This window comes from Castor canadensis, chromosome 5 (assembly GCF_047511655.1).
Source record: "Castor canadensis chromosome 5, mCasCan1.hap1v2, whole genome shotgun sequence".
NCBI classification, from domain to species: Eukaryota; Metazoa; Chordata; class Mammalia; order Rodentia; family Castoridae; genus Castor; species Castor canadensis.
The window spans coordinates 10,618,581-10,643,207 of NC_133390.1; the positions used below are offsets into that span (position 1 = coordinate 10,618,581).

The 24,627-nt window shown below is 46.6% G+C and overlaps 1 protein-coding gene across 1 annotated transcript; it reads right to left on the reverse strand.

Annotated features, from left to right (window-relative positions):
• Positions 1-245: 245 nt before the first annotated feature.
• Positions 246-24,226, reverse strand: Ifngr2 (interferon gamma receptor 2). Its single transcript, XM_020164320.2, has 7 exons — positions 24,042-24,226; positions 15,975-16,107; positions 8,981-9,186; positions 6,044-6,189; positions 4,735-4,894; positions 4,000-4,157; positions 246-1,240 (listed from the first exon to the last, which is right to left on the reverse strand). Exons 1-7 carry the CDS (start codon positions 24,109-24,111, stop codon positions 1,106-1,108), a joined length of 1,008 nt encoding a protein of 335 aa, XP_020019909.2. The 5' UTR covers positions 24,112-24,226; the 3' UTR covers positions 246-1,105.
• Positions 24,227-24,627: the final 401 nt, after the last annotated feature.

The following is a 24,627-nucleotide window of genomic DNA, read 5'->3' on the forward strand; positions in this document are numbered from 1 at the left end:
CCAAGAGAGGAAGAGGTATCTCGGTTAACTAGTGCTAGGAGAGTCATTGACCTACAGATGCATCTCTTTCCATTGTTAGGACAAGACTGTCTGTAGGACTTCTTCCTGAAGCAGATGACGGCCACTCTGTTACTTTGTGTGGGAGGTGGGCTGAACGTTAAGACTAACAAACAGGTTTGAAATACACGGCCTGTGACAGAGGAGTCCCCCAACACTGGCACAATCAGATGTCTGTGCTCAGTGGATGACGCCATTAGTTGAGTCTTTTTATTTAAAGCTCACAGCTTCTGCCTCGGTCAACACAGTGTGACTCATCATACAATGTACCAATGTCACTTCTGAAAATTCCCTCATAACTTTTCTAGGAATCAAGTGACACTGTAGAAAGTTCTTGCTGAGTTCCCAGGAGGTCTCATCAGTTTACTGGATGTTACTTACAGAAACAAGTTTAGAAACAGTGACTTTAAGAGGCAATATTTTGCAGAAAATAGGCCAAAATGTGGAGGCTCAAGTAGAAAGCAAGACTTCACAGACTTTTTTTTTTTTTTTTAAACAAAGTTCACTAAGTAGTCCTTTATTTCTAGCTTTTAAAAAGGCTTAAATTATTAGGGAAATATTTACAAGATTAAATTTTTTTGTGTAGGCCTGGGGATGGGACCCCGGGCCGTGTGTGCTAGACAAGTGCTGTACCACTGAGATACACCCCAGCTCAGGGCTGATCACCTAGTAAGCCATTAGCCTGGATGTGAAGGGGCCATTGGGTCCCTCGTTGTGACAAAGTCAGGAGACCTAGTCTCGCCAACAATGAAGAAAACACCCCATGTGTATGGTAGTCATGTTCCCAGCACATAACTGCATGTCTTTTTAGTGTTTAAGAGAACCTTAATTTTTTCTGTAGAATCATTCCAGCAACTTCTATGATCCAGAAAATTCTTAAAGGAAGAACAGTAGGCTGCCTTGCCCTGAGACCCGTATTTCTTTCCAGGCACAGATTGGCCTCCTGAAGCAGAAGTCTGGAGCACTGGTCTGTGTGTGGTCCAGAAGAATTTGAGTGGCTTTCCTGCTCACTGTCCCCTTCTCTGGTGTGAGCAGGCTGGTGTCCTAGTCAAAGTGTCTGCAGGACATTTTCTTGCTCCTTTTCTGAAAACGAAACAATGGACACAGAGTCCCAGGTGTCATCCTTTGGTGAGCTGTCCTTGTCCAAAGCCTCCAAGATGGGTTGATCTGGGTCCTTTAAATACTAGAAAAGGTTGAAAACCAAAATTCTAATAAGTTTACCAGTTCCATATTTTATGCTTCATAATTTTTTTAAGTATGGTGCACTGAGTCACACTCCTAGTCCTGAAATAATTTCTAACACTGACACCTTCACGCCTCATGTCTGTAATGACTTTACTAGTAACCCAAGGCTAATGATTTAAGCCTCTGTAAATTGTGACAGGGCAGAGTTCAGGAAAAGCAAGCAGGAATCCTTGCTGTCCTCAGTGTAGACTTGTGGAGTGTTGATCCTAAAACACTTTGAAAATGTAACTTTTCAGCGAAAGAGGAAAGGGGACCTCTCATTCAGCTCAGGATGTACCCATGAGCAGAGCTGGGGCCTAATGTCCTCAGGCCCACACCGCCCTGGCTCTATGTGGAGGCCTCAGTGTGGAGGGATGGCTCACAGCACTGAGCTGAACCTTCTCTTTTGCTCCTTCTTAGCCATATTCACTGAGTTACTGAGAAACTAGTGCCTTGCTCTTGGAAATGCTGAAAGTAAGCCTATGGCTGACTGACTAAAAAAGGAACCAAACTGATCACAAGCAGTTGCGAAACCAGAAATCGAAGTGGAACAGGATTCATTTTTTTTGGTGTAACAACAGAAACTGTTGGTAGATGTTTTTCACACTTTCCCAGAAAAGTGAACTGAAAACCCGTGTTTTAGAGTCACGTTCCAGAGGAACGACTCACAGTAAACTCACTGACTAGGGCCCAACTGGAGGCTCTTACCTGAGAGAGAATCAACACAAGTAAAATTCTGTCACCCGTGGAGAGACAGCTGGTATTTTGTGACAATATTAACCAGGAGGTTGTAGCAGGGCCATGTGTACCTTGAATACATCCCACAGAGGAAGGAGCTAGTGATTTCAGTTCTTTTTAGAAGTGCCACTGTTTTTAGGGACTTGGACCTTATCGAGTATCTATCTGCCCAATACATAACATAAGATTCTCTTTCTAACACCTTTGCTCCAAATTGGCCAAGGATTAAAGTAAAAATCTCTGGAAGCAAATACTTTTTTTGGACAGGCTTTGAAGTCAGGGCCTTACACTTGCTGGGCAGGCACTCTACTACTTCAGCCACATCCCCAGGCCTTTTTTCTTTGTTATTTTCCAGGTAAGGTCTTGCGTTTTTGTGCAGAGCTGGGCTCAAACCATGTCCTTCCTATCGATGCTTCCCAGTAGTTGGGATTACAGCTTTGCACCACCGGGCCTGATTTATTGATTGAGATGGGGGTTTCACTAATGCTGACCCCGAACCTTCCTCTTGAGTAGCTGGGATTATAGGTACGAACCACTACAACCATCAGCCAACACTTTTATTTACTTTTTTGCTGGGAATTGAACCCAGAGCCCAGAGCTTGCCAGTTATGTGCTCTAGCACTGATCTACACCCCCAGCCCTGGAAGCAAATTTTTTTTAATTAGCATATATTAATTATGCAAAATACTGGGTTTCATGGACGCAAACACTTTCAAATGTTCTTCTCTTAACTACTTTGTAGTTCTAAAATTATCCTGAGTCCTTACCTGAGGCCCAACCACTTCCCACAGCCATGAGAGCTGGGGCTGTTCAGGGACCAAGACTGTCTGTAAGGCCCAGTCTGCTTTTCTCTCTCAGGTTCTTTAAAATACAGGTGCCACCTACTGAGTGCATATGGTACAGCACCCCCCCTTCTTTTTTTTTATGGCACTGGGGTTTGAACTCAGGGCCTTGAGTTTGCAAGGCAGGTGTTGTACCGCAGAGCCACACCTCCAGCCCATTTCACCTCCAGGCCTGTGCTCACTTTTCCCTGGGTTCCTAGGTCCTGCTCCTTCCATCCACTTGCTGCCTCAGGGAGGGGCCTGCGATGGGCTAGGCACCTTTTTTGGTCAATTCTGTGCCTTTTTTATAAAAAGAATTAGTTTGTGGTAAAATACACGTGACAAAATTTACATCTTAACCATTTTAAGTGTGTGGGTCAGCAGTGAAGTTCACCCATAATGCCAAGCAGCCAACGCCACCTCCCAGTCCACGGTTCTTCTTACAGAACTGAGAGTCTGCATCCATTCGACACTAGCTCCCCATCTCCCACCCCCAGCTCTGGCAACCACCTTCTGCTTTATGTCTCGTGCACCTGCTGTTCTAGGGACCTCACGTAAGTGAAATTAGCAGTATTTGTCCCTCGGCGACTGGCTTATTTCACTTGGCATCATGTCTTTCAGGTTCATCCATGCTGTAACTTTCAGAATTTCTTCCTTCTCTAAGGCTGAGTAATATTCCATTGAATGGATGTACCACATTTTGTTTATGCAGTCATCTACCAACGGATACTGGCTCTACTTCCAACATTTGGCTATTGTGAATGCTGCTGTGTGGTTCAGGGGTTTGAACTCAGGGCCTACACCTTGAGCTACTCCACAAGCCCTTTTTCGTAACGATTTTTTTATCGAGATAGGGTCTTGCAAACTATTTGCTAGGGCTGGCTTTCCTTCTGACCTCTGCCTCCTGGGTAGCTAGGGTAACAGGCATGAGCCACTGGCGCCTGCCCCCCACTGGGGTCTTGCTATATCTCCTAGGCTGGTCTCAAAATCACAAACCTCCTGCTTCAGCCTCCTGCATACTGGGATTACAGTTGCCCCGCCATCGTGTCCGGCGAACCCTAAATCATTTTTATCTCAAATGTCTGGTTCACAGCTTTGTCCACTGGGGCAGTCTTAAGGGTGGCCAGGGGGCGCGGAGCCCTCATGCGTGTGCACTCACCTCTTCTATTTGTGGCGGGATGCTTGGCGGAGTATGAAACCAGTATTTCACCAGGCCTCTGTATTTCAGGAAGAGAAAGCGACAGGCCCCTGCCAGTACCAACAGCAACGACAAGACTCCCAAACAGATCAAGGCAACTTGTTGGACCTTGGTGGAATCTGAAAAGGTGTTGTAAAAGTGAGCAAGGTGACTATCCCACCCGCGAGGCAAGAATCAATTAGTGCTTCATCCACCCCTGCTTAAATAGCAGTTGGGTCCTAGGAACATGGACAAACTCCCTCCCCTTGCTCCTGCTTCTATGTTTAAATTAATGCAGGATGGGTATCCTTAATCCATAAGCATGAAATCTGAAGCGCTCCAAAATTTTCAAAACTTTCTGAGCATCAGTTTGATGCCACAGGAGGAAAATTCCACACATTAAAAATATTGTATAAAATCACCCTCAGGCTATGAAACAAATGAATTTCATGTTTAGACTTGGGTCTTATCTTCAAGACATCTCTTTGTGTATATGCAAAAATGCTAAAATCTGAAAAAAAATCTGGACGCAAAAATCTGGTCCCTAGCACTTTGGATAAGGGATAGTCAGTGTGGCTACCTGGCCACCTGTGCACTGCAGATGTCAGCACAGCTAAGAACTCCTGGGCCTCTCCAACCCCACTCCTGTTTGCTCATAAACAGCTCCTGATTCAGCAGTTTTCCCAGCCCTAAAGGATATGAGAAGATATGTTTCACCATCTGCTGTTGTTTTGTAGCAAGATGAGTTGCTTAAATGCCCAGGTCTGGTGATATTTGGTATGGTCCAAACCAGATGTGCCTTCACTTGTAAACAGTACACGCTTGACGGCTTCAAATCATCCAACAATATGGAGTTACTTCTGACAGGGCCTTTCACCTGTTAAACACACCACAATCACATGTTAACCACTGGGAGAGACAGAGTCAAGCTGCTTCTAGTTTTTCCAGTGCTTCCTCAAGTTCGCAGTAGACACAATCAAACAAGATGTTTTTAGAGCCACTGGCTAGCAGGGGACAAATTTTGTCTATGAAAATTAATGAGTAGAGTGATAAGAGATACCAATGGCTATAGAGCTGTGAAGTCTAAGAAGCCCTACTGAAGCAAGTAGAATTGTAGATCTTAAATTTCTAGAATTTTCTCCTTTAAAAAATTAACATCTTGCATTTTATAGGTATGTGATCTAGGTGTCTTGAGTTAGTCAGCAGAGAAAAAATATTCTAGGAAATTATGGTCCTGTAATTCCTAACCTGCTTCTAGTTTGAGCTGAAATGTCCTGTTGCTCATACAGTGATGGTCAAAGTGACCCCAACTGTCCAGGCTGCCTAGGCCCCTTTGATCTGTCACCCCTCTGCCTGCCACGGCCCCTCATGTGCCTTGTGTTCGGGGCTGATCTTAGCTCTTGCAGTTCCACTGTGCCAAGCCTTCTCATCCCTGCTGGTACTGCTTCCTGGACTATCCCTGGAGACTTTGACCTACTCACATAGATCCTCTCTGCAAACTGCTCAAAGGGTTTACATAGACAACCCCTGCCGACCACAGTCAGGATTCCTTATTTTCCTTGGACATGCAAAGTGGCCATGGGGGTATCCACAACAAAGGGAGGGGAGAGCCTGGTGACCTGTCCTGGGGTTACCCAGATGTTTTTTTGGAAGCCTGACAAGTAACTGAAGTTGAATTTCAAAACTGTTGTGGTCTGCTAAGGCTTAACTATATAAATAGTTTGACTAGAAACAGGTTCACTAAAACTTCCCCCAATGTCCAGAGGTGGCAAAGGCAAAAAGTCTGGGCCCCAAAAAGTGGAAATGGGTGACACCAAAAAAAGCCCTTCAGATCAATCTGGCTGGGGGAAGTCTCAGCACGGTGAGTAAAAGATGGATTTGGAAGAGCTAGACTAAAACAAGCTCAGGACTCCCACCCAGGAGAGACTGGGAGGCCCCAGCCTCCTGACTCATGCTAACGTTTTCTTTCTTCTCCTAAATCAGAAACTCAAAAGAAAAGCAAAACAAAGAGGAAAAATGCTCTTGCCTGTTGGATTCCTTTTTCTTCCCAGTAATGGACATAGTACCAAAAAGTGGCCATGGTGGTATCAATGTCAAAGGGAGAGGAGAGCCTGAGGATAAGGGAGTTTTTTCCTGGGGACACCGAGATGTTCTTTGGGGGCCCGACAGTAACTGAAATAGAATTACAAACAAAAAGTCATAATATGCATAGAGACACTCTCACATACACACTCCTACATACTGTGTGTGTGTCTGCTGTGTACGTCATAAACACAGTATATACATGGTGTATGCACACACACCCAGTTGTATTTACACAGCAATGAGGTCACACTCAGACACACAGGACTCCAAGAGGCTGCTGGTGGCGTGAGACTCTCTTGGAAGTAAACTCCAAGTGCTCAGAGGGTGCTTGCAGCAGTCCACTCGGTGACCTAGAGCAAGCCTCTCTGTTTGCTCAGGGAAAAGGTCAGTACAAGGAGGTGAGATCACATCAGATCAGTACAGGATCCTCCCTGGCTGAAAGAAATCATAGTCAATATCTCTTGTTACAACTCCCAAGAAGCTGTTTCCTGGTCCCCACCACGACATGCCCAGTTACAAGAAGCAGTGCATTTAGCAGGGCTGAAGTATACAGCTTCCTCTAGGCTAACATTCCCCAGTCTGGGATCATTTAACCCAAGCAATGCTGCCAGAATCATGGCTGACATAGTGCTTTTGTGAAATACCCAGAGGAACAAAATCAGCAGATCAGCCAAAGGGCAAATTTTCATGCAGAGAGGGAAAAGATTTGTTAGCCTTTACCTATTCTTATGTAAAATTCCAATATAAGTGAACAAAAGTGGTATTTAATAATCTTATTATTATTTATTATTTTTGACAGTACTAGGGTTTGAACCCAAAGCCTCACACTAGGCAGGTGTTCTACCACTTGAGCCACTCTGCCAGGCCTTTCTCATGTTGGGTATTTTTTTTGAGATAGGGTCTCACTTACTGCATGGGCTGGCCTCCTGATCTCTGCCTCCCAAGTAGCTAGGATTAAAGGTGTGAGTGACCAGCACTTGGCTGTTATTAGTAATTTCTGAGTCAGGGTCTCACTTGCCCAGACCTGTCTCCAACTCCTGAGCTCCAGTGACCCTCCTTCCTCAGGCTCCTGCACAGCTGGGATGACAGCCATGCCACTGTGTCTGGTTTATATTTACTAATTTTTGTCTTCTAAGGTCTTGAAACAGTAAGTGTGAATACAATAACCAAGAAATGATGCCATGGTAAGTCAGTTTGTTCAGGCTTTTCCTATAATTCTCAGGACAAGACAGACAGGGACTTTGACTCATGGTGTACTATAAATGAAGGTTATAGTGTTTATTGAGCAAGCATGGTGTACTTAACCGGAGGAATTCAGATCGAAGTACAGGCTGTGTCTTTTGAGTTCTGAGAGCACCTTCTCTGTGCACCTTACACAAGGAGGTGATCTTACACTGTGAACAGTTGCATGTTCTTGCTGGAGGGGCTGGATTCGCCTTACACTTTCCACGTTCCCCCCCTGGGTGCTCCAGGCTGGTGAGGGTTAGGCACATAGCCTGGTCGAGCTTCTCTTTGTGCAAAACTCACTGGTCCCCACATGGTTTGCATCTGATCCCCCTAGTTCTGCTGGAGAAGTGCATCCAGACAATGGTGGGTGGCAGTCAGGGCCAGCTTGGCCCACTGCCAGCCAGGGTGAGGTTTGAGGACTAGCTGCTAGGGACAAAAAGCTCTTTCATTGGTGCTGGTCACAGACACAGGGACACACATTCCTCAGCTTCCTTTCTCACAGCTAAGTGAGCAAAGCATGGCCTGGCATGGGCTGCAGGCCTCTCACCATCTAGGACACATTCACTAGTTGTGTCTGTGTCCACACAGGAGTGATGGGGGCGGATGGGACACCAGCCACAACTAATCACTCTGGAGGAGAGACAATCCGCCTTCCTAGTGCTAAGGAACAATGATTCAATGGGACTGAAGAGGGCAGCTTCCGGGCATCATGGGCTTTGCCTGTGTGTTCACACAGACTCGGGCAATAGCCTTATAAGGTCATCCATATCTGAAGATGAGGAAACTGAAGTACACAGGTGACACTATCGGCCCAGATTAACACAGCCAGTAAACGGCCAAATCAGGATATGAGCCCAGGTTTGGGTGATGCCAAAGCCTACCCCCTCCAACCACCATCTCATTCCTTCCCCTGGTAAACCATTTTCACCTTGCCTAGCGACTTGAACTCCTCCAAAATGATGAAGGCAGTTGGTGGAATTTGACAACATTCCTATCTCAAACTTCTATATAAGCCAAGGTGTGAGGAATGACCGCCAGTGACCAACCAAGAACATCAGGACTCAGCTCAGGCTGGGCCAACTCTCACCTGCTTCTGTCACTGTCTCATTCCCTGGGCAGTGGCGGTAAACTGTCATTACTTTTTTTTTTCTTTAATTGCCAATTTCCACTTGAGTAGTCATTAGTTCTTCACGTAAGGACAAATGACTGGGCCGGATGCCAGTGGCTCATACCTGTAATCGTAGCTACTCAGAGGCAGAGATCAGGAGGATCATGGTTCAAAGCCAGCCTGGGGAAATAGTTCGTGAGACCCTATCTTGGGACTACCCATCACTAAAAAGGCTGGTGGAGTGGCTCAAGGTGTAGGCCCTGAGTTCAAACCCCAGTACTGCAAAAAAAAAAAAAAGAAAGGTCTAATGACTGTCCACAGTGGATGGCCAGTCAGTAGGAACTTCCCCATCTCTTCTGTTTCTAGCCGCTATATCACCTAGTACAAACTGCTGCTTTGTTTTCTTTTTATTACAGAAAATTTCAAACACATAGAAGGTAGAGGGACTCATTGGGCAACTGAGTTGACCATCAGCCTATAACCAAGACCAGGCAAGTGAAGAGGCAAGTAAAGAAAACCTGGAAGCCATGACAGGTCTCTTACCATTTCGATAGTGTTGAAACCAAGGCACTGTCACCCAGGCAGAGGTGAATTTCCCCAGCTCGGCTCGGACACGCAAAGACACGTTGAAATGCAGGGGGAAGCCCTTCAAGGGGCTGGCTGTGGTGAAGTTACACTCTGTCGCCGTGATCTGGGTACAGTTCACGCCTATGGACTTGACCGTGACGTTGTGCCAATTACCAGTGGTGCTGGGAAGGAAAGCAGGATTTCAATTCACCGGATTCTCTGCTCTTTTTGGATGACGATGATCCCAGAGACTTTTTTCAAGACACTTTTAATATTATTGGCCTCCTGACAAAGGTCAAGTATGAACACTGCTTTACTGAGAACTGATTCACATATCTTTCAATTCACCTATTTTAAAGTCTACAGTTCAGCTTTTTAAGGGTACGCACAAAGTCATGCAGTCATCACCAGGACCAATTTTAGAATATTCTCATCACTTCAAAAAGAAACCTAGTAGCCATTAGTGGTACCTCTGCATTTTCCCTCAGCCCCGCCCTTAACACTAGGTAACCACTGATCAGAAGATCAGTCTCAATAGATTTCCTATTAAATGGAATCATGCAATATGACTGGGTGACTGGTGCCTTTCACTGGTTCCTTGTGACAAGGTCTATTCATATTATAGCACATATCAATTCTTCATTCTTATTTTTTTTGGTCAAATAATATTCCACTGCAGCTGGGCATGGTGGCAGTCACCTATAATCCCAGTACTCAAGGCTGAGGCAGGAAGATCTTGAGTTGGAGATCAGCCTGGGCTACACAGTGGGACCCTGTCTTTAAAAAAACCCATTGCATGGACTGACCACATCTTATTTATTCATTTGTCATTAGTTGGTAGACATATTGGTCATTCTACCTTTTGCCTATTATGAATATACAAGCTTTTGGTGGATGTGTTTTCAGTTCTCTGGAGAACATACCTAGGACTGGAGTCACTGGGTTATGTGTTAACTCTGCATTCAACTTTTTTTGAGGACTTGCCAGACTGTTTTCCAGAGTGGCTACATTTTATCTTCCTGCCAGTAATGCATGGGAGTTTCTCTGTATCTTTGCCGATGGTTATGCTTCTCTTTGATTACAGCCATCTTCATGAACGTCTGTACCTGGTGTGCAGAGGCGTCTCATCACGGTTTTGAATAATGACGTTGAACACCTTCTCGTGTGCTCTTGGCCATTCATAGATCTTTAGAGAACTATCTAATTAAGTCCATTGTCTATTTTTAAATTGGGAAATATATCTTTCAGTTGCTGATTCCTAAGAGTTCTTTACATGTTCTGGATTCAAGTCCCTTTGCAGATACATGATTTCTCCCACTCTATTCCACTCACCAATTTTTTTTTTCCCTGCGGTACTGGGGCTTGAACTCAGGGCCTACACCTTGAGTCACTCCACCAGCCCTTTTATTGTCATGGGTTTTTTCAAGATAGGGTCTCAGGAACTGGCTTCGAATGTGATCCCTCTGATCTCTGCCTCCTGAGTAGCAAGGATGACAGGTGCGAGCCAGCAGCACCTGGCCTACAAGCCATTTTAATGCTTCAAACCCAGTCTTGCTTGTGTGTGTCTTAGGAATGACACTGTGTTGATACAAATTCCACTCATGCTTCCTGGTAGTGTGGAGTTTTGTTTTTGTCCCATAGCTGCCCATTTAAAGAGGGCTGGCTTCAAGTTTGAAAACCTAGTGAAATACACGGTCACACATCCTTTTAAGTGACAGGACATTCCTAGATTCCCAATGCTTCAACACCTTGACTCTAGTCCTCAGCTCTGATCTCTGTTCTTGTTTTAGGTGATAGACTTCAGAAAAAGCCTTGGGAGTGGCTGCTAGGAGGCTGAGTGAGAGACAGTGGACAGTCTGAGAGGAGGTGCCTGCAGTTTGGGATCTCTCTCTCCTTTATGGTCTGGGACCTTGGGGTTGAGCATCTAGGGGAAGGCTGTGCCCTGGCCAAGAAAACAGAGATTCTGCCTCTGCATCCCATCCCCATGGCCACCAGCTATCACAGACCACATATACTTCTAAGTGTAACTGTGACCCTGTCTGAGATGTATCTTGCAAATGACAAGATGAACGCCAGCTCAAGATGTGTGGCCAGGGCTTCTGTGGAAGATAATTGTCACACACATATAATGCTCAACCCCAAGGTCCCAGACCATAAAGGAGAGAGAGATCCCAAACTGCAGGCACCTCCTCTCAGACTGGGGTGGGAAGGCATCCTCCAAAAGGGGTAAGCAGTTTCTTTTCAAGATATACAAATACAGACTAGATGCAGTAGCTCACGCCTGTAATCCTAGCTAACTGGGAGGTAGAGAGCAGGATCATGCTTCAAGGCCAGCCCTAGCAAAAAGTTTGAGACCCCATCTCAACCAATAAAAGCCGGGAGTTGTGATATGTACCTGTCATCCCAGCTACTTTAGAAGTGTAAGTAAGTTCACAGTCCAGGTCTGCCAGTGCATAACATGAGACCCTATTTGAAAAATAATTAAAGCAAAAAGGGCTGGGCGACGGTTCTAGCGTTTAGCAAGCACAAGGCCCTGAATTCAACCCCTGGTGCCATAAAAAACAAACATACAAATACATAAAGGAACTCTAACTTCCTCTCTGTCAATTCCAGCTGTTGAACTTGAGTGAGAGATCCCCTTCATCTTAAAGACTCGTTTCCTGGTTTACCAGGGAAATCAACCACTCATGTTCTCTCCTCCCCTCTCCTCCAATCTTGCCTCTACCTCGAATTCTTTTTAAAAATGTTTCTCAGAAAAGAAGTTTAAAGGGGAACAAGCCATTCAAATTGAAATGACAGCTGCCACACAAAGGCCCCCAGTTTTGGGGAAGGAAGAGTGGGAACGGATGGTGCTTCCCCATTTGTGTGCAGAGAGCAAAAATAAATGATGCTAGCTGTATTTAAGTGAATAATGAACACAGCCTCAAGTGCATGACATGGTTCCCAGGCAGCCCCTGCCTCAGCAGCTGTCTAAGCTTCAATTACTGGGAAAGTTATGTCTCTTTTTCTTCTCCCTTTTTTGAAACCTGGCAGCAGCAGGGTTTGAACTCAGGGGCTCATGCTTGCTAGGCAGGCACTCTTCCACTTGAGCCCCAGCCCGGAGTCTCAAGTCTTCAACAGGTGTCCTGCCCTTTCCTGTTCCACACTGAGACATTCAGTGCAGTTGACCCTGCTCTGGCCTTATGGCACCCGAACCACAAGTGCCTGTGGTGGGAACCGGAAGTGTATGTAGGGCTTCCTTCCAAGAGGAGGCTCAGTTCAGATGAGTGTGTAGGTAGGTTTGTGTTTTCTTTCTGACCTAAGTCTACCTGTGCTGAGGCTCTGCTGACCCTTGTGGTTGTAGCACCACAGAGCTGTGTACCTAGAAACTGAAGGGCCTCTCCAGCGACCCTCTGGGCCCTCCTCTGAGGCAGAATCTCTCCCTCCCCTTCTAGCACAGTCTAAGACAATGAGGTCACCCCCACCATGCGAGAGCAATGCGAGCAGCAGTACAGGGGCTGCTCACTGATAACCTTGGCCCTCCTCATAGTCTGTCCCCAGGAGCAGGCACCTGTGTAAATGCAAGAGCTCTGTCCAGCTTCTGTTAAGGCCACTTACAAAATGTTAGCTAAGTCTGCCCCTTTGACTCAGCAATCCCTCTTCTAGAAATGGAAGAAAACAATCAAGAGATGATTTACGTAGGAGGACTTCAGACAGTCACCAGCTGTCATGGCTACATCCATAAGTGGGGAAAAGTTAAATACATCACGTGTGATACTTCATATAATGAAGCATGCAATAAAGATGTTTACCCAGAAATAATTATATGAAAAAGTTTGAAGTTTGAGGCCAGCCTGGGGAAAATTTGTGAGAATCCATCTTCAAAATAATTTGAGGAAAATGTACTGGAGGTGTGTGTCAAGCAATAGAGCACCTGCTTTGCAACTGTAAAACCTTGAGTTCAAACCCCAGTCCCACCAAAACAAAACAAAAAAACCCCTGTATCCCTAAAAAAATAGCTTGAAAATGCTTTCAAAAAAGAACGAAGTGAAACAAGATTGTCTATGATGTGAAATTCTATCAAACTGCAGTAAGCGTGGTTTGCAGTGGCCCAGCGGAGGCAGCAGAAGTTCAAAGCCAGTCTGGTAACACAGTGATACTGACCTTCCTTGCCCCGCCCCCCATCTAAAAAATACATCAATAAAGTTTTTTAAATAGCCATAAACGCATTTCCCTATTCAAGTCTAAGGGATGCCAGTCAATAATCAGATGGAAACTTCTTCTCACTGAAAGTCGCTTTTTAGCCCTAGGAGATTATGTTCTGCCTAGGGCCGACTTCACAGGTACCTGGCCTGTGGCACCCAAGGCCACTCTTAGAATGCACTTGGTTTGATGCTCTGTGGGTGCCGCTTTGAAATTGTTTTGCTTTTATTAAAACAGATCTTAGAAGCTGCTTTTGCTGAGAAGCACTGACTCCTCACTTGGGCCTACAAATGTCCAATGGGTGGCTAGAAGGAGGAGAAAAGCTTGGTGTCCCTGCCTCCATTTCAAATTTGACTGTGCTCTCAGCTGGTCTCTCTGCAGTCACCTTGCACCATCTTGGAATCCAGGAAGGATAGGACTGATCATAACATCTTGTGACAAGACTCGAAACTGCCCCCCGGACAACAATGGCTTTCTTATCGTGACCAGGTGCCACCTGACCACCTGAGACAATGATCGACCGACCCACACAAGTGCTCAGGACTGATTAATAATTAGGGGACTGTTTGCTAATTATGCAGACTTCTCTCCCCCTCCTCAATTCTTCCTTTAAACCTAAATCTCAGGTATGTATCCCAAAGATGGGCTGAAATGTTACTTTGTGTGCTCGTGCCACATAACAAGTCTCCTGTCTCTGCCCTTCACCATGATGAATCTCTTTACTTGGCATGTTGGGGTGACCAGATCTGACATGTGCAACCCCCAGAGTTCAGCCTGTGGCCTAGAACTATGGTTACATTTTCTTTTGTTTTGCAGTGCTGGGGATCGAACCCAGGCCCTCCCACATGCTAGGCAAGTGCTCTACCACTGAGCTACAGCCCCAGCCCACCATCCTGAAATTCTCAATACTTTTTTTTTGGTACTGGGGTTTGAACTCGGGCCTCACACTTGCTAAGCAGGTGCTCTATCACTTAAGCCACTCCACCAGCCCTTTTTCTGTGATGGGTATTTTCGAAATAGGGTCTTGCAAACTCTTTGCCTGAGGTTGGCTTTGAACCACAGCCTCCTGATTACAGGTGTGAGTCACCGGTGCCTGACTTCTCAATACTTTTTGAACAAGGGTCCCATGTTTTCATTTGCATTGAGTCCCAAAAATTGTACAGCAAGTTTCAGTGGATTGTTCCACTTAGGTAATTTATAATTACGGGAGGAACAGATAAATGTGACTCAGATTCAAAGCAATCATTTTGAGTATAAATGAATAAGAAATCGTCCATATTCCCTTCCTATTCTTGACCATAAATTCCAAATTTTATACAGTTACAACTTCTACCAGATCACATTTAATTACCTTTTTCAGTGGTTGCCTGACAACTTAATCATAAATTACCATGCCACAACTTGCCATTTTCTTTCTGATAGAAATAAATACACACTTCAAAGTACATCTTGGTGAATATAGTACTGTTTTGGCTTTTTGGGGGTGGGAGATTATCACCTCAGGGTAAAAATAATATGGACATATCTATACATTTTTTTTTTATTATTATTTTTGGTAGGACTGGGGTTTTGAACTCAGGGCTTCAAGCTCACAAAGCAGGCGCTATATGGCTTGAACCATACCTCCGGCCTCCCGTGACTTTTTAAATGTATAAATAACATACAATTACTTTCTAAGAGGGCTTTGCTAATTTGTCCTGCAACAGGCAGCGTGGGCACATATCCACCAGCCCTTCTTACAAGTACTGAGCATCACCATTTCTTTATCCTTCCTTTATTTAGGAGTATAAAATGACTTGGTCAATAATTTTACCTTAATCTTCAATTAACCTACTTAATCAAGTAAACAAATAATAATAGAGGACTTAGATTTTGCCTGTCTTCTTTCTAGCTGTGCTTATACTGCAAATCAAGGATGGCAAACAACGGAATAGCTTGAAAAGGACGTGAGATCTGGAATGAGGGGCCAGAATAATATATTATTCAAAACAGAAAACCCAGCTTGGCACTGGTATCTGACACCTATAATCCTAGCTACTCAGGAGGCGGCTATCAGAAGAATTGGAGTTTGAGGCCAGCCGCAGGTAAATAGTTCACAAGACCCTATCCTGAAAATACCCAACACAAAATGGCTGGTGGAGTGGCTCAGCTGGTAGAGTGACTGCCTTGCAAGCATGAGGAGCTGACTTCAAGCCCATTCCTGCTAAAAAACAAACAGAAAAACCGGAAAACCAGTTGAGAACCAGAATTCATTGTAGTTAACTGACTAAATTCCTTAACAAGCTAAATTTGCCTTGTATGGTTAAATAAATCAGATTTTTTTTTTTTTGGAGACAGGGTCTTTCTATGTTGTCCAGGCTGGCCTTGAACTCAGGATTCTATTACCTCAGCCCCCTGAATGCTACAATTACAGGTGTGTACCACTACACCCAGTTTTAAGTCAGATTTTAAACTTGAACAAGATTGAACACTGAAAGCTGCCTCTTTGCCTTTCCAGAACCGAAGTCAACCCTTGTCCTGAAACCAATGAAGGAATAAACTTTTACCAAACAAGATGACACGTGGTTAGACAGCAGACTTCTCTGATAGCCCATGTGTATAAGCATTGGCATGAGTGGGAGGTTATGAAATCTCTATCCTTAGAGTTTTTAAAAGTACAAGAGAAATATCTGCTTCCCACAGATTTGATACAAGCTTGCTAGGAGACAGTAACTAGGAGCTGGCTCTAGGGTTCCATATGACTCCCCACAACTCCCACCAAAGATACCAAAAGAAACATGTGGCTTACTATTTAAACTGCACCCGGTAGACCACTGGTCTTGTGCCATTGTTCAGAGGTGACGATTCCCAGCTCAGAACCCTCTCGGCATTGTACAGGTGAATCTTGGGGTTCTGAGGAGGAGCCAGCTGGGAAAGAGAGTCTTGAAAGGAAGAGAATAAGAGAAGGCGGTTAGGGCTCGAGAAAAGAGGGAGATCAAAAAGAGGGAGATCAATTTCACACACACTTCGGTGCACATTATCAGTGAGTTATGTATACAACCAGTGCTTAATGGTGTTACCCACTCTCCTGGCCATGCCCTCTCCTCGCTCCCACTTGTGACTACAAAGATGCCACTATTGACGCAGTCAGTGGGAGAAAAAGAGGTGCCTGGCTGCCTCACCACCTGCGGGCTCCAGCTGTTAGGTCCTGGGAACGCCAGATCCACCATTTACAACTGCATTTGACTGTGGGCCTCAGTTTCTTCTTCAGGAACCCTCATTCCTGAGGATAATACCAATAGAAGAACACCCCACAGTGCTGGGGTGGAGACTATAATGGTGAGCATACAGCACGTATTAGCCCTAGGCTGGGTTCCAAGGGAGAAAATACCACGCGTGCACATACATGAACGCAAACGCCCCAAATCAGGTACGCAGAACCCAAAGGCGCAGAGTTGTCTTCACCAGAGTAGTTGTCTTCACCAGAGTAGCTTTGTGTCCAGGACTCCAGCACCCAGTCCCTGAGACACTAGATAAGGCACAGATTCCCAAGTTGCACCCCAGATCAAGAAATCTGCGCTTTCAACAAGCTTCCCAGCTCATTCTTACGCCCATGAGAATTTGAGTCATAAGCAGCAAAAAACATACGATGCATCAGAATGCCCCTCTTTGGGGTGACCTGGAAGAAACCACCTCCAGCTCCCTCCCACCCCAAGAAGACACTCTGAAGGCTGAGACTGAAAGCACAGAGCCTTTTCTCTACAGATGAAGCATGATAATGATAACACTTTCTCTGATCGAAAGATTAATGAGAACTGCTCAGAAGGTAGAAAGAAAAGTTGAAAAACACGCTGTCCCAGAATTCAAAGCAGGAAATTCAAACCACACATTTTCAGTAAATGCATCCAACCCTGAAGAACAGTGTGCACATTGGCCTACAGTATGATCCCCTGCTCTGCTGCTGGGTGACACACTACCCAGAGTCTGCAGCTATCTGTGTACTTAGAGAAGGCCAGAGACACATCTAGGAGCTCTGGCTGTCTGTCCTCAGCCTAGTAACTCTTTATTCCAGCAGCTAACCAATACTCCTCCATATTCACACCAGGCCTCATGGGAACCTGGGCCAAAAGCACACAGGCAAAGCAGTATGCTGGGAGGCAGGCCAATATAGCTCAATGTGGCTATCATCACACAGCTGACATCCAGAATGAGCTGAGAACCAAAGGCCTCCTCTAGGGAGGGCTATGTATTTGGTTGGCTAAGATTGGGCACCCATCAAAGAACCTTTTACAATCTGTATTAGGTTCTTATTGCTGCCATAAGATATCACCATAAATTGAGTAGCTTATAACAACCCAAATTTATTATCTTACAGTTCTGGAGATCAGAAGTTTGAAGTAGATCTAAAGTCAAGGTTGCAGCAAAGCCCTGTTCCTTCTGGAAACATCAGAGGAGAATTCATTTCCTCAAATTTTCCACCTTCTGGAGGCTGCTTGTAGTCTTTGGCTCACGATACCTTCTGCTAGCAATCTTGGTTCCAGTCCTGTGCTGCCCTCTCTCTGGTTCTTGCCTCCTTCTTACAGCTTTCAGGGACCCTTGTGTTGACACTGGGCTCACACAGCCCACCAGTCATGGATCAACTCCCAACTTAATCACGTCTGCAAAGTCCCTTTGGTCATGTCAGTTCACATATTGACAGGGTTCAGAGATTAGGTTGTGGACATCTTTCAAACCACATATGCTGCCTACCACACCACTCCTTCACTATCTCCCATGTCTAGGAAGAAGCCAGCAGGAACTGGCCCCCCTCTCCTGGCACCCCATCTTCCTGGTTTAAACATTTAGCTGAGAAAGGAAATACCAAGGTTCCTAGGACTGACAAAGAAGGGCTCCATCCTAAACCATACTGGGATGGTAAAAGAGATCCCTGTCAGGGCCAGGGGATGGCTCAGAGGGAGAGCACTTGCCTAGCATGGGCAAGGTCCTGGGTTCCGTCCCCAGCAAGGGGAGGGGATTTTTCCCAGACCATCCTTCCACTGTCTTCAGCGTCTGCTTTTCTGAGGTATGATGAAGGACTCACATGATAGAACTTTTCGTCTTAGGTGGGAGTTTCTTGTGAACTCCTTATCTCACCGTATTTATAGAAGAAAGTCTTGGAACTGCTGACTCTGTAGGGAAGTGCCAATGATTGCCTGTTTGCTTAAAAACACCTTATACAACTGCCTTCTTCTAGCTCAGAAGGCCTGTCCTTGAACCTCATCTCTGCATTCCAGGCCATATGGCCACGTGCCTCTGGGAAACACCCAGCACACTCCCCACTGTGATCCTTGCCCTTTCCCTGGAGCCCTCTTACCCTCTCTGCTCCAATGCTGCCTCATTGGGGCGCCCTCCTATAAATGCCACAGCCCTGAGACGAAATGACAAAGTGCCCTCTGGACTCCTTGTCCTCTGCTGTGACTTTTCCCCAAGGAACGGTTCATATTTAAGTACTCGGTTTGCACTGGGTGGTCACAAGTGGATCCCAGAACTGAGTGGGCTCCTTTGCCACCATCTCACAGGCTTCTGGGCAAGACACTGGTGCCTCTGAGTGGGACTGGTCACAGTACATCCTTTGAGGAAGGAACGAGTTAATTGTGACAGTCCCTCCTTCACACCAGATTGTGCACTCTGGAAAGGCAAGATGTTGCTGGATTTGGGGCTGTTTCAACCCCTGGAATGTGTGGCATGGTGACTGAATGACCGTGTTACTACAAGAGATGATGTGATCAGTTTCTGTCGCCTTCTGTGTCTGGCATTCACCCACTCAGAACCCACACAAAGCCCCAGCTCTCTTTTCTTTCCTTGCTTTATGTGTGAGCCCACCCTTGTCTCGGGAGCCAGAGGCTGAAGTAGGGGTACTGGACGATTCTGGGTCATAGACTTACCTAAGTGGCTCTAAAAACTCAACATATTTGAAGGGATAGCACCTGTCCTCAATGGTAGAGACAGAGGTTTGGTTAGAAGAGGAGAGAATTTAAGGATAAAGGGGTTGGGGCTGGACCCTGATCCCACTGCTTATCACCTCAGGACGTGCCATTCTTCCTGAGCCTCAATCTCTTCAGGAATAATGCAACAATACTCCCTCCTCCAGAGTTGTGACGGGGCAAATGTAAGATCATAAGTGAAAGGCAAACGAGCCACGGCTAAGTGTCATTTTTAAGATGCGCTATTTTCAGGAAATCAATGTGAGTCAACTCCCTGTATAGCTATCCTTATCTCAACCAGCAAAAACCCTTGTTCCTTCCTATTATTGCTTATACTCTCTCTTCAACAAAATTAGAAATAAGGGCAAAATAGTTTCTGCTGGGTATTGAGGGGGTGGGGGGGAGAGGGAGGGGGCGGAGTGGGTGGTAAGGGAGGGGGTGGGGGCAGGGGGGAGAAATGACCCAAGCATTGTATGTACATATGAATTAAAAAAAAAAAGACAGTTATGAATGAGTGAACGGCCGCTTCTGCATGCAGTGACCACCAACAGGTGGCCCCACAATAAGCATGGTGTCCAGTGGTTCTGTCCAGCCATAGGCAGAATAGTGCACCACCCCCCACCAAGATTTCTGTCCGGCAAATGTGTTAGGTTACATGGCAAAGGGGAATTAAGGCTGCGGATAAAACTTAGGTTGCTAGGCAGATGACCTAAATTGGGAGATTATTCTGCCAGATCTGGGTGGGCCAATGCAATCACAAGGGTGTTTCTTTAGGACCTGGCAAAGACAAGGGAACAGATTCTTCCACCTGCGGCCTCCAGAACTTTGACTTTTGCCCTGGGAAACTCACATCAGACTTCTGACCTACAGAATGTGTAAGATAATAATTCTGAAAAAAAAGATAGTAAGTCTGTTGTTGTAAGCCACTAAATTAGTGTCATTTGTCACAGCAACAATAGGAAATTTAGTCCCCATAAGTGGGCACCTGGCCTCAAGGACACTCCAGTTCTAGCAGGTAAATGCTCACAGTCACAAAACATCACCCTACTTATCTTCTCCAGGATCCTGGAGCCAATGAATCATGAACCATTAATGGCACGAAGAGATAAGCTAGGTGTAATCTGTAATTGTGTCTTGTATACCTGTAGTCACAGCTCCTTCTATCCCACCTTCCTGCCCCAATTTACCACTTCTGATCTATCTGGGATCCAGGTGTTTAAGGGCTTTTAGACAAGAATAGGTGCTGGTGGCTCACACTTGTAATCTTAGCTACTTGGGAGGCAAGATCAGGAGGATCACAGTGTGAAGCCAGGCCTTCAAATAGTTCATGAGACCCTATCTCAAAAACAACAACAACAAAAAACCCCCAAAACAGGGCTGGCAGAGTGACTCCAGAAGTAGAGTGCCTGCGATCTTGGATTTGGACTGCATGCTCTGGTTAGCATAGCACACACAGATAATGAGATACAGTTAACATTATCGTTTAACTTGACCATCCAGGACCATCCCTCAGGGGCTTTCTGATGAAAATGAATTACAATGAAGATCAATCATCTCACCTCCAACTGTCTAAAAGTGAGATGTTAAAAAAAAAATCCCCCTTTCTCAGCTATAATCAGGAAGTTGTTCTGAGTATACACTGGACATCTGTCTCTTCCTATAAAGGTTGTTTTTACTTTCTTAGGAGTAAAATCGGAAGATTGACTACTTTGAAAGATGCATTGAAAGACTGAGAGAAACTAATATAAAGCCCTTAGCACCTTATCTTGGAATAATGACACAATAAATAGTAGCTAGAATTATCCTGTATAAAGTTAGTCAAAAACGATCCAGTTAAGTGACAGATTCAATTGCTGAGATGAGACTTAGTAACTACGCAAACTATGCACGTTTACAGTGGTTTTTCTGTTGTTGGGGACTTGTCTTTGTCAGTGGTCTCTAAACACATTAGCAGGTTTGGGTGTTCAAGTTAGCAAATAGTGCAATGAAACTATGTGGCACAAATACATATCAAATCCACTGGAAAATTAAGTACAAGTATTGTAACTATCAAGAGAAGCCTTGATCCGTCAACACTCAGGTAATTAAAGACCTGAAAAGCCAGGTGACTTAGCACATTTTCATGCTGTGGGTTACATTTTTCTATCCAGAGCACAGGACGACCACTTCCGTTAGTTCAGGTTCAGTATTTTACATGTGCTACTGTTAGAACAGGTGGAGGGAGTGACATTTATAAATCTTTTCAAAAATTTCTTTCCAATACTCTCCTCCATGCCACCCTAAAAGCAATCTCACAATTACTGAAGGAAACTTGTAAATTGTGGAATAGGGTGGAAACTTCTTCATTACCTGATTGACATCCAATCATTATTAATATATTCATTTTGTGTTTTGATTCAAAATAGGTTTCTCTTAAAAATATTCCACTTAGGTTTTTTTTTTTAAAGATAAAAACTGTTATTATGAAAATTTTCAAACTTTTTTTTTGGCAGCACTAGGGTTTGAACTCAGAGCCTCACGCTTGCTAGGCAGGTGCTTATTTGAGCCACTCCACCAGCCCTTTTTTTGTGATGGGTTTTTTTGAGGTAGGGTCTTAGAACTATTTGCTCAGGGCTGGCAGCTGGCTTTGGACCTCATCCTCCTGATCTATGATTCCTGAGTAGACAGGATTATAGGTGTGAGCCACTGGCGCTGGCTCAAACTGTTTCTTCTTAAGTGCTTTTTTCTTTTGGTACTGAGGTTTGAACTTGGGGCCTACACCTTGAGCCACTCCACCAACCTTTTTTGTGAAGTTTTTTTTCTTCGAGATGGGGTCTTGTGAACTATTTGCTGGGACTGGCTTAGAACCTCAATCTTCCTGATCTCTTGTCTCTTCGATAGGATTACAGGCTGAGCCACCAGCACCCAGCTAAAGTGTTTCTTAAGAGATTCATATAAAGTGCTATTACTCTTTAAAGGATCTATAGATCCACTTTATTGCTAAACTTTTGTGGAATACAATAAAAGTTAATCTTTACAAAGGACATGCACCCAGGTAAACCGCAGTTTCTAAAGCATTCTCTCAACCTCTGGACTCCTGGCAGGTAAATCAGAAACAGTTCACAGATCCCTGATCAGAGCCACTCTCAAGAGCCCTGATTCAAAGTGTCACCACTGCCTACCACACACCTTGGGCAGTTAGCAAATGTCATCTGAAGGAGGCCTGGGGAGGGGGCACACATGGGTTGCTCAAGAGCTGAAGCTGGGGAGGGAGGGGTAGTCAGGATTCAAACCCTTTTTTGAGCCTCCCATGGAAAACACTTAACCATTTAACTTGGCTACATCTTTCAATGTAAGACTCTATCCGTTAAGGAGACAAAGAACTTACGGCCTTTGCAAGGGACACTGATAGAAAACCAACTCCCCAATACACCTTCAAATGGAGGAAACTTCTAAATTCTTGAGACTATTTAAATTCCATATTCCATACAAGCTTTTCTGTTTTCTTTTCTTTTCTTTTTTCTTTTTTTTTGTGCAGAACTGGGGCTTGAACTCAGGGCCTATACCTTGAGCCACTCCACCAGAACTTTTTTTGTGTGCGTGATGGTTTTTTTCAAAATAGGGTCTCACCAACTACTTGTCTGGGCTGGCTTCCAACCAAGAGCCTACTGATCTCTCCCTCCTGAGTAGCTAGGATTACAGGTGTAAGCCGGTGCCCAGCTTTTTTTTTTTTGAGAGGGGGGTCTCGCTGTGTAACCCACACTGGCCTTCAAGTCCAGATCCTCCTGCCTTCACTTGGGGAGTGCCACCATCCCACCACTACTCAGCCTTTGATAGGGTTTCTGCATAGGAAAAACTCCAGAAAAACAAACACCATACATACAGAGAAAATGTTCTTTGCTATTGAGGTCTTTTTTCTTTTCCTTTAGTTTTCATGCTTGGTTCACAGGGACGTTAGTGTCAGAGACCAGCAAAAAGTTGCGCCCAGGTAAAGGGCTGTCTGGGTGCAGTAGAGCTGAGATTAAAGACCTGGGTCAGCTGACAGCTCTCCCTTCACACCCTGCCCCCCACAACTGGAAGGACAGGACATTTGCAAGATCCGAGGAATTGACTATTTGGATTTCATATCGCAGCCAAAGTAAGAATTAGGTTCCCACCGTATATTCAGGACAGAGGTCCCTGACCCTCAGCTGACCTCCTTGGCACCAAACTACAAGGAAAGACAGTTAGGCCACTGGGGAAGGCCACTGCAGGCAGGGACTCGGTTTACTCCGGCCAGAGAGAAGAATCTGCTGTCAGCAGAGGCAGCTCTTTCCCTCGCCCTGGATTTTTTTTTTCCTTTGTTCATTTTGAGAAACCTGGAGACTCGAGTGGCACTCGGGTCCAGGCTCCCGCGGTTCTGGGGTGGGGGAGGAGGAGCGAAAGCTCGTACAGATTCGGGAAGGGGCATGTGAGTGACCCTTTTCTAGGAAGGAGGGCCGGGACTGAGGGAGGAGCAGCTCCCTCCCAGAGTCCTCCAGCTCCTCGCCAGACACTGCCTGGAATTCCCCGCCCGCCACCCACACCCACACCCACTGCGGGCTCCCCGCGGGCCCTCCGCAGACCCTTCCCGATCCGGGAACCCAGCGGACCCCAAGCGATTGGGACCACGCGGACCCCTCCCGGCCGGGACCCCGGCGATTAGCCTACCGGACCCCTCCCGATCCGGACCCCGGCAATCAGTAAACCCTTCAGACCCCTCCCGGTCGGGACCCCGGCGATCGCGGAACCCCGCAGATCCCCACCCAATCGGGGGCACCCACTGACTCGGGCACGCTGCAGACCCGCACCCGCTGCAGGCGCTCTGCGCACCTCCACCGGATCCGGGCGCCCGGCGGGTCGCACGCGATGCAGCGGCGCGGGCGGAGGCCTCGGGGGTCGCAGGCCGGGCTTACCTGGCGGGGGCGCCGCGGCGCCGGGGCAGCAGAGCAGCAGCAGCAGCCATAGCCACGGCTCTGGTCGCATGGCCCAGTGGTCGGCGCGGCCCGGCCCCTGCGCAGGGTCCGCGGAGCCGCTCACGTCGCCGCCTCGGCGGCCATGGCGGGCGCAGGGCGCGCGGGGCCCGCCTCTTCCCGAGCGTCCCCGGCGGCTGGGGAGCCCCGTTCGGCTGCCCGCAGGCGCCCAGGCCCGCCCCGCCCGCCCCGCCCGCCCCGCCCCGGCCACCGTCCCGGCGCCCCCGCCCCCGCGAGGGACTTTCCCGGGTGTTCCCGGGAGCCGGGGGGCCTGCGCTCTCCACCCCGGCGCCCAGCAGAGCCGGGACCCCCCAAGGCGGTCGCCTGCCCACCGAGGGGGTCCAAGAGCAGGGGGCGGGAGGGGGAACCCTGCCCCCCACACCCGGGGGGGCCTCAGAGCGGGGCGGAGAGGGCAACCCTGTCCCCCACACCGAGCGGACCCTCAGCGCAGGGGCCCAGAGAGGGACCCCGCCACGCGCCCACCCGCGGGGCTTGCGATCCTTTTGCAAAGGCCTTGGGACCTTAGCCA

What these genes read in the sequence shown, in the direction of transcription:
- Ifngr2 (XM_020164320.2), bottom strand. Translation starts at nt 24,111, where the DNA reads ATGCGACCAGAGCCGTGGCTATGGCTGCTGCTGCTGCTCTGCTGCCCC. An exon ending in TACCGGGTGCAGTTTAAATA is followed by an intron (nt 9,187 to 15,974) that starts GTAAGCCACATG and finishes TTTCCTTCCCAG; the next exon opens with CACCACTGGTAATTGGCACA. An exon ending in GTTTCAACACTATCGAAATG is followed by an intron (nt 6,190 to 8,980) that starts GTAAGAGACCTG and finishes ATTCTATTTCAG; the next exon opens with TTACTGTCGGGCCCCCAAAG.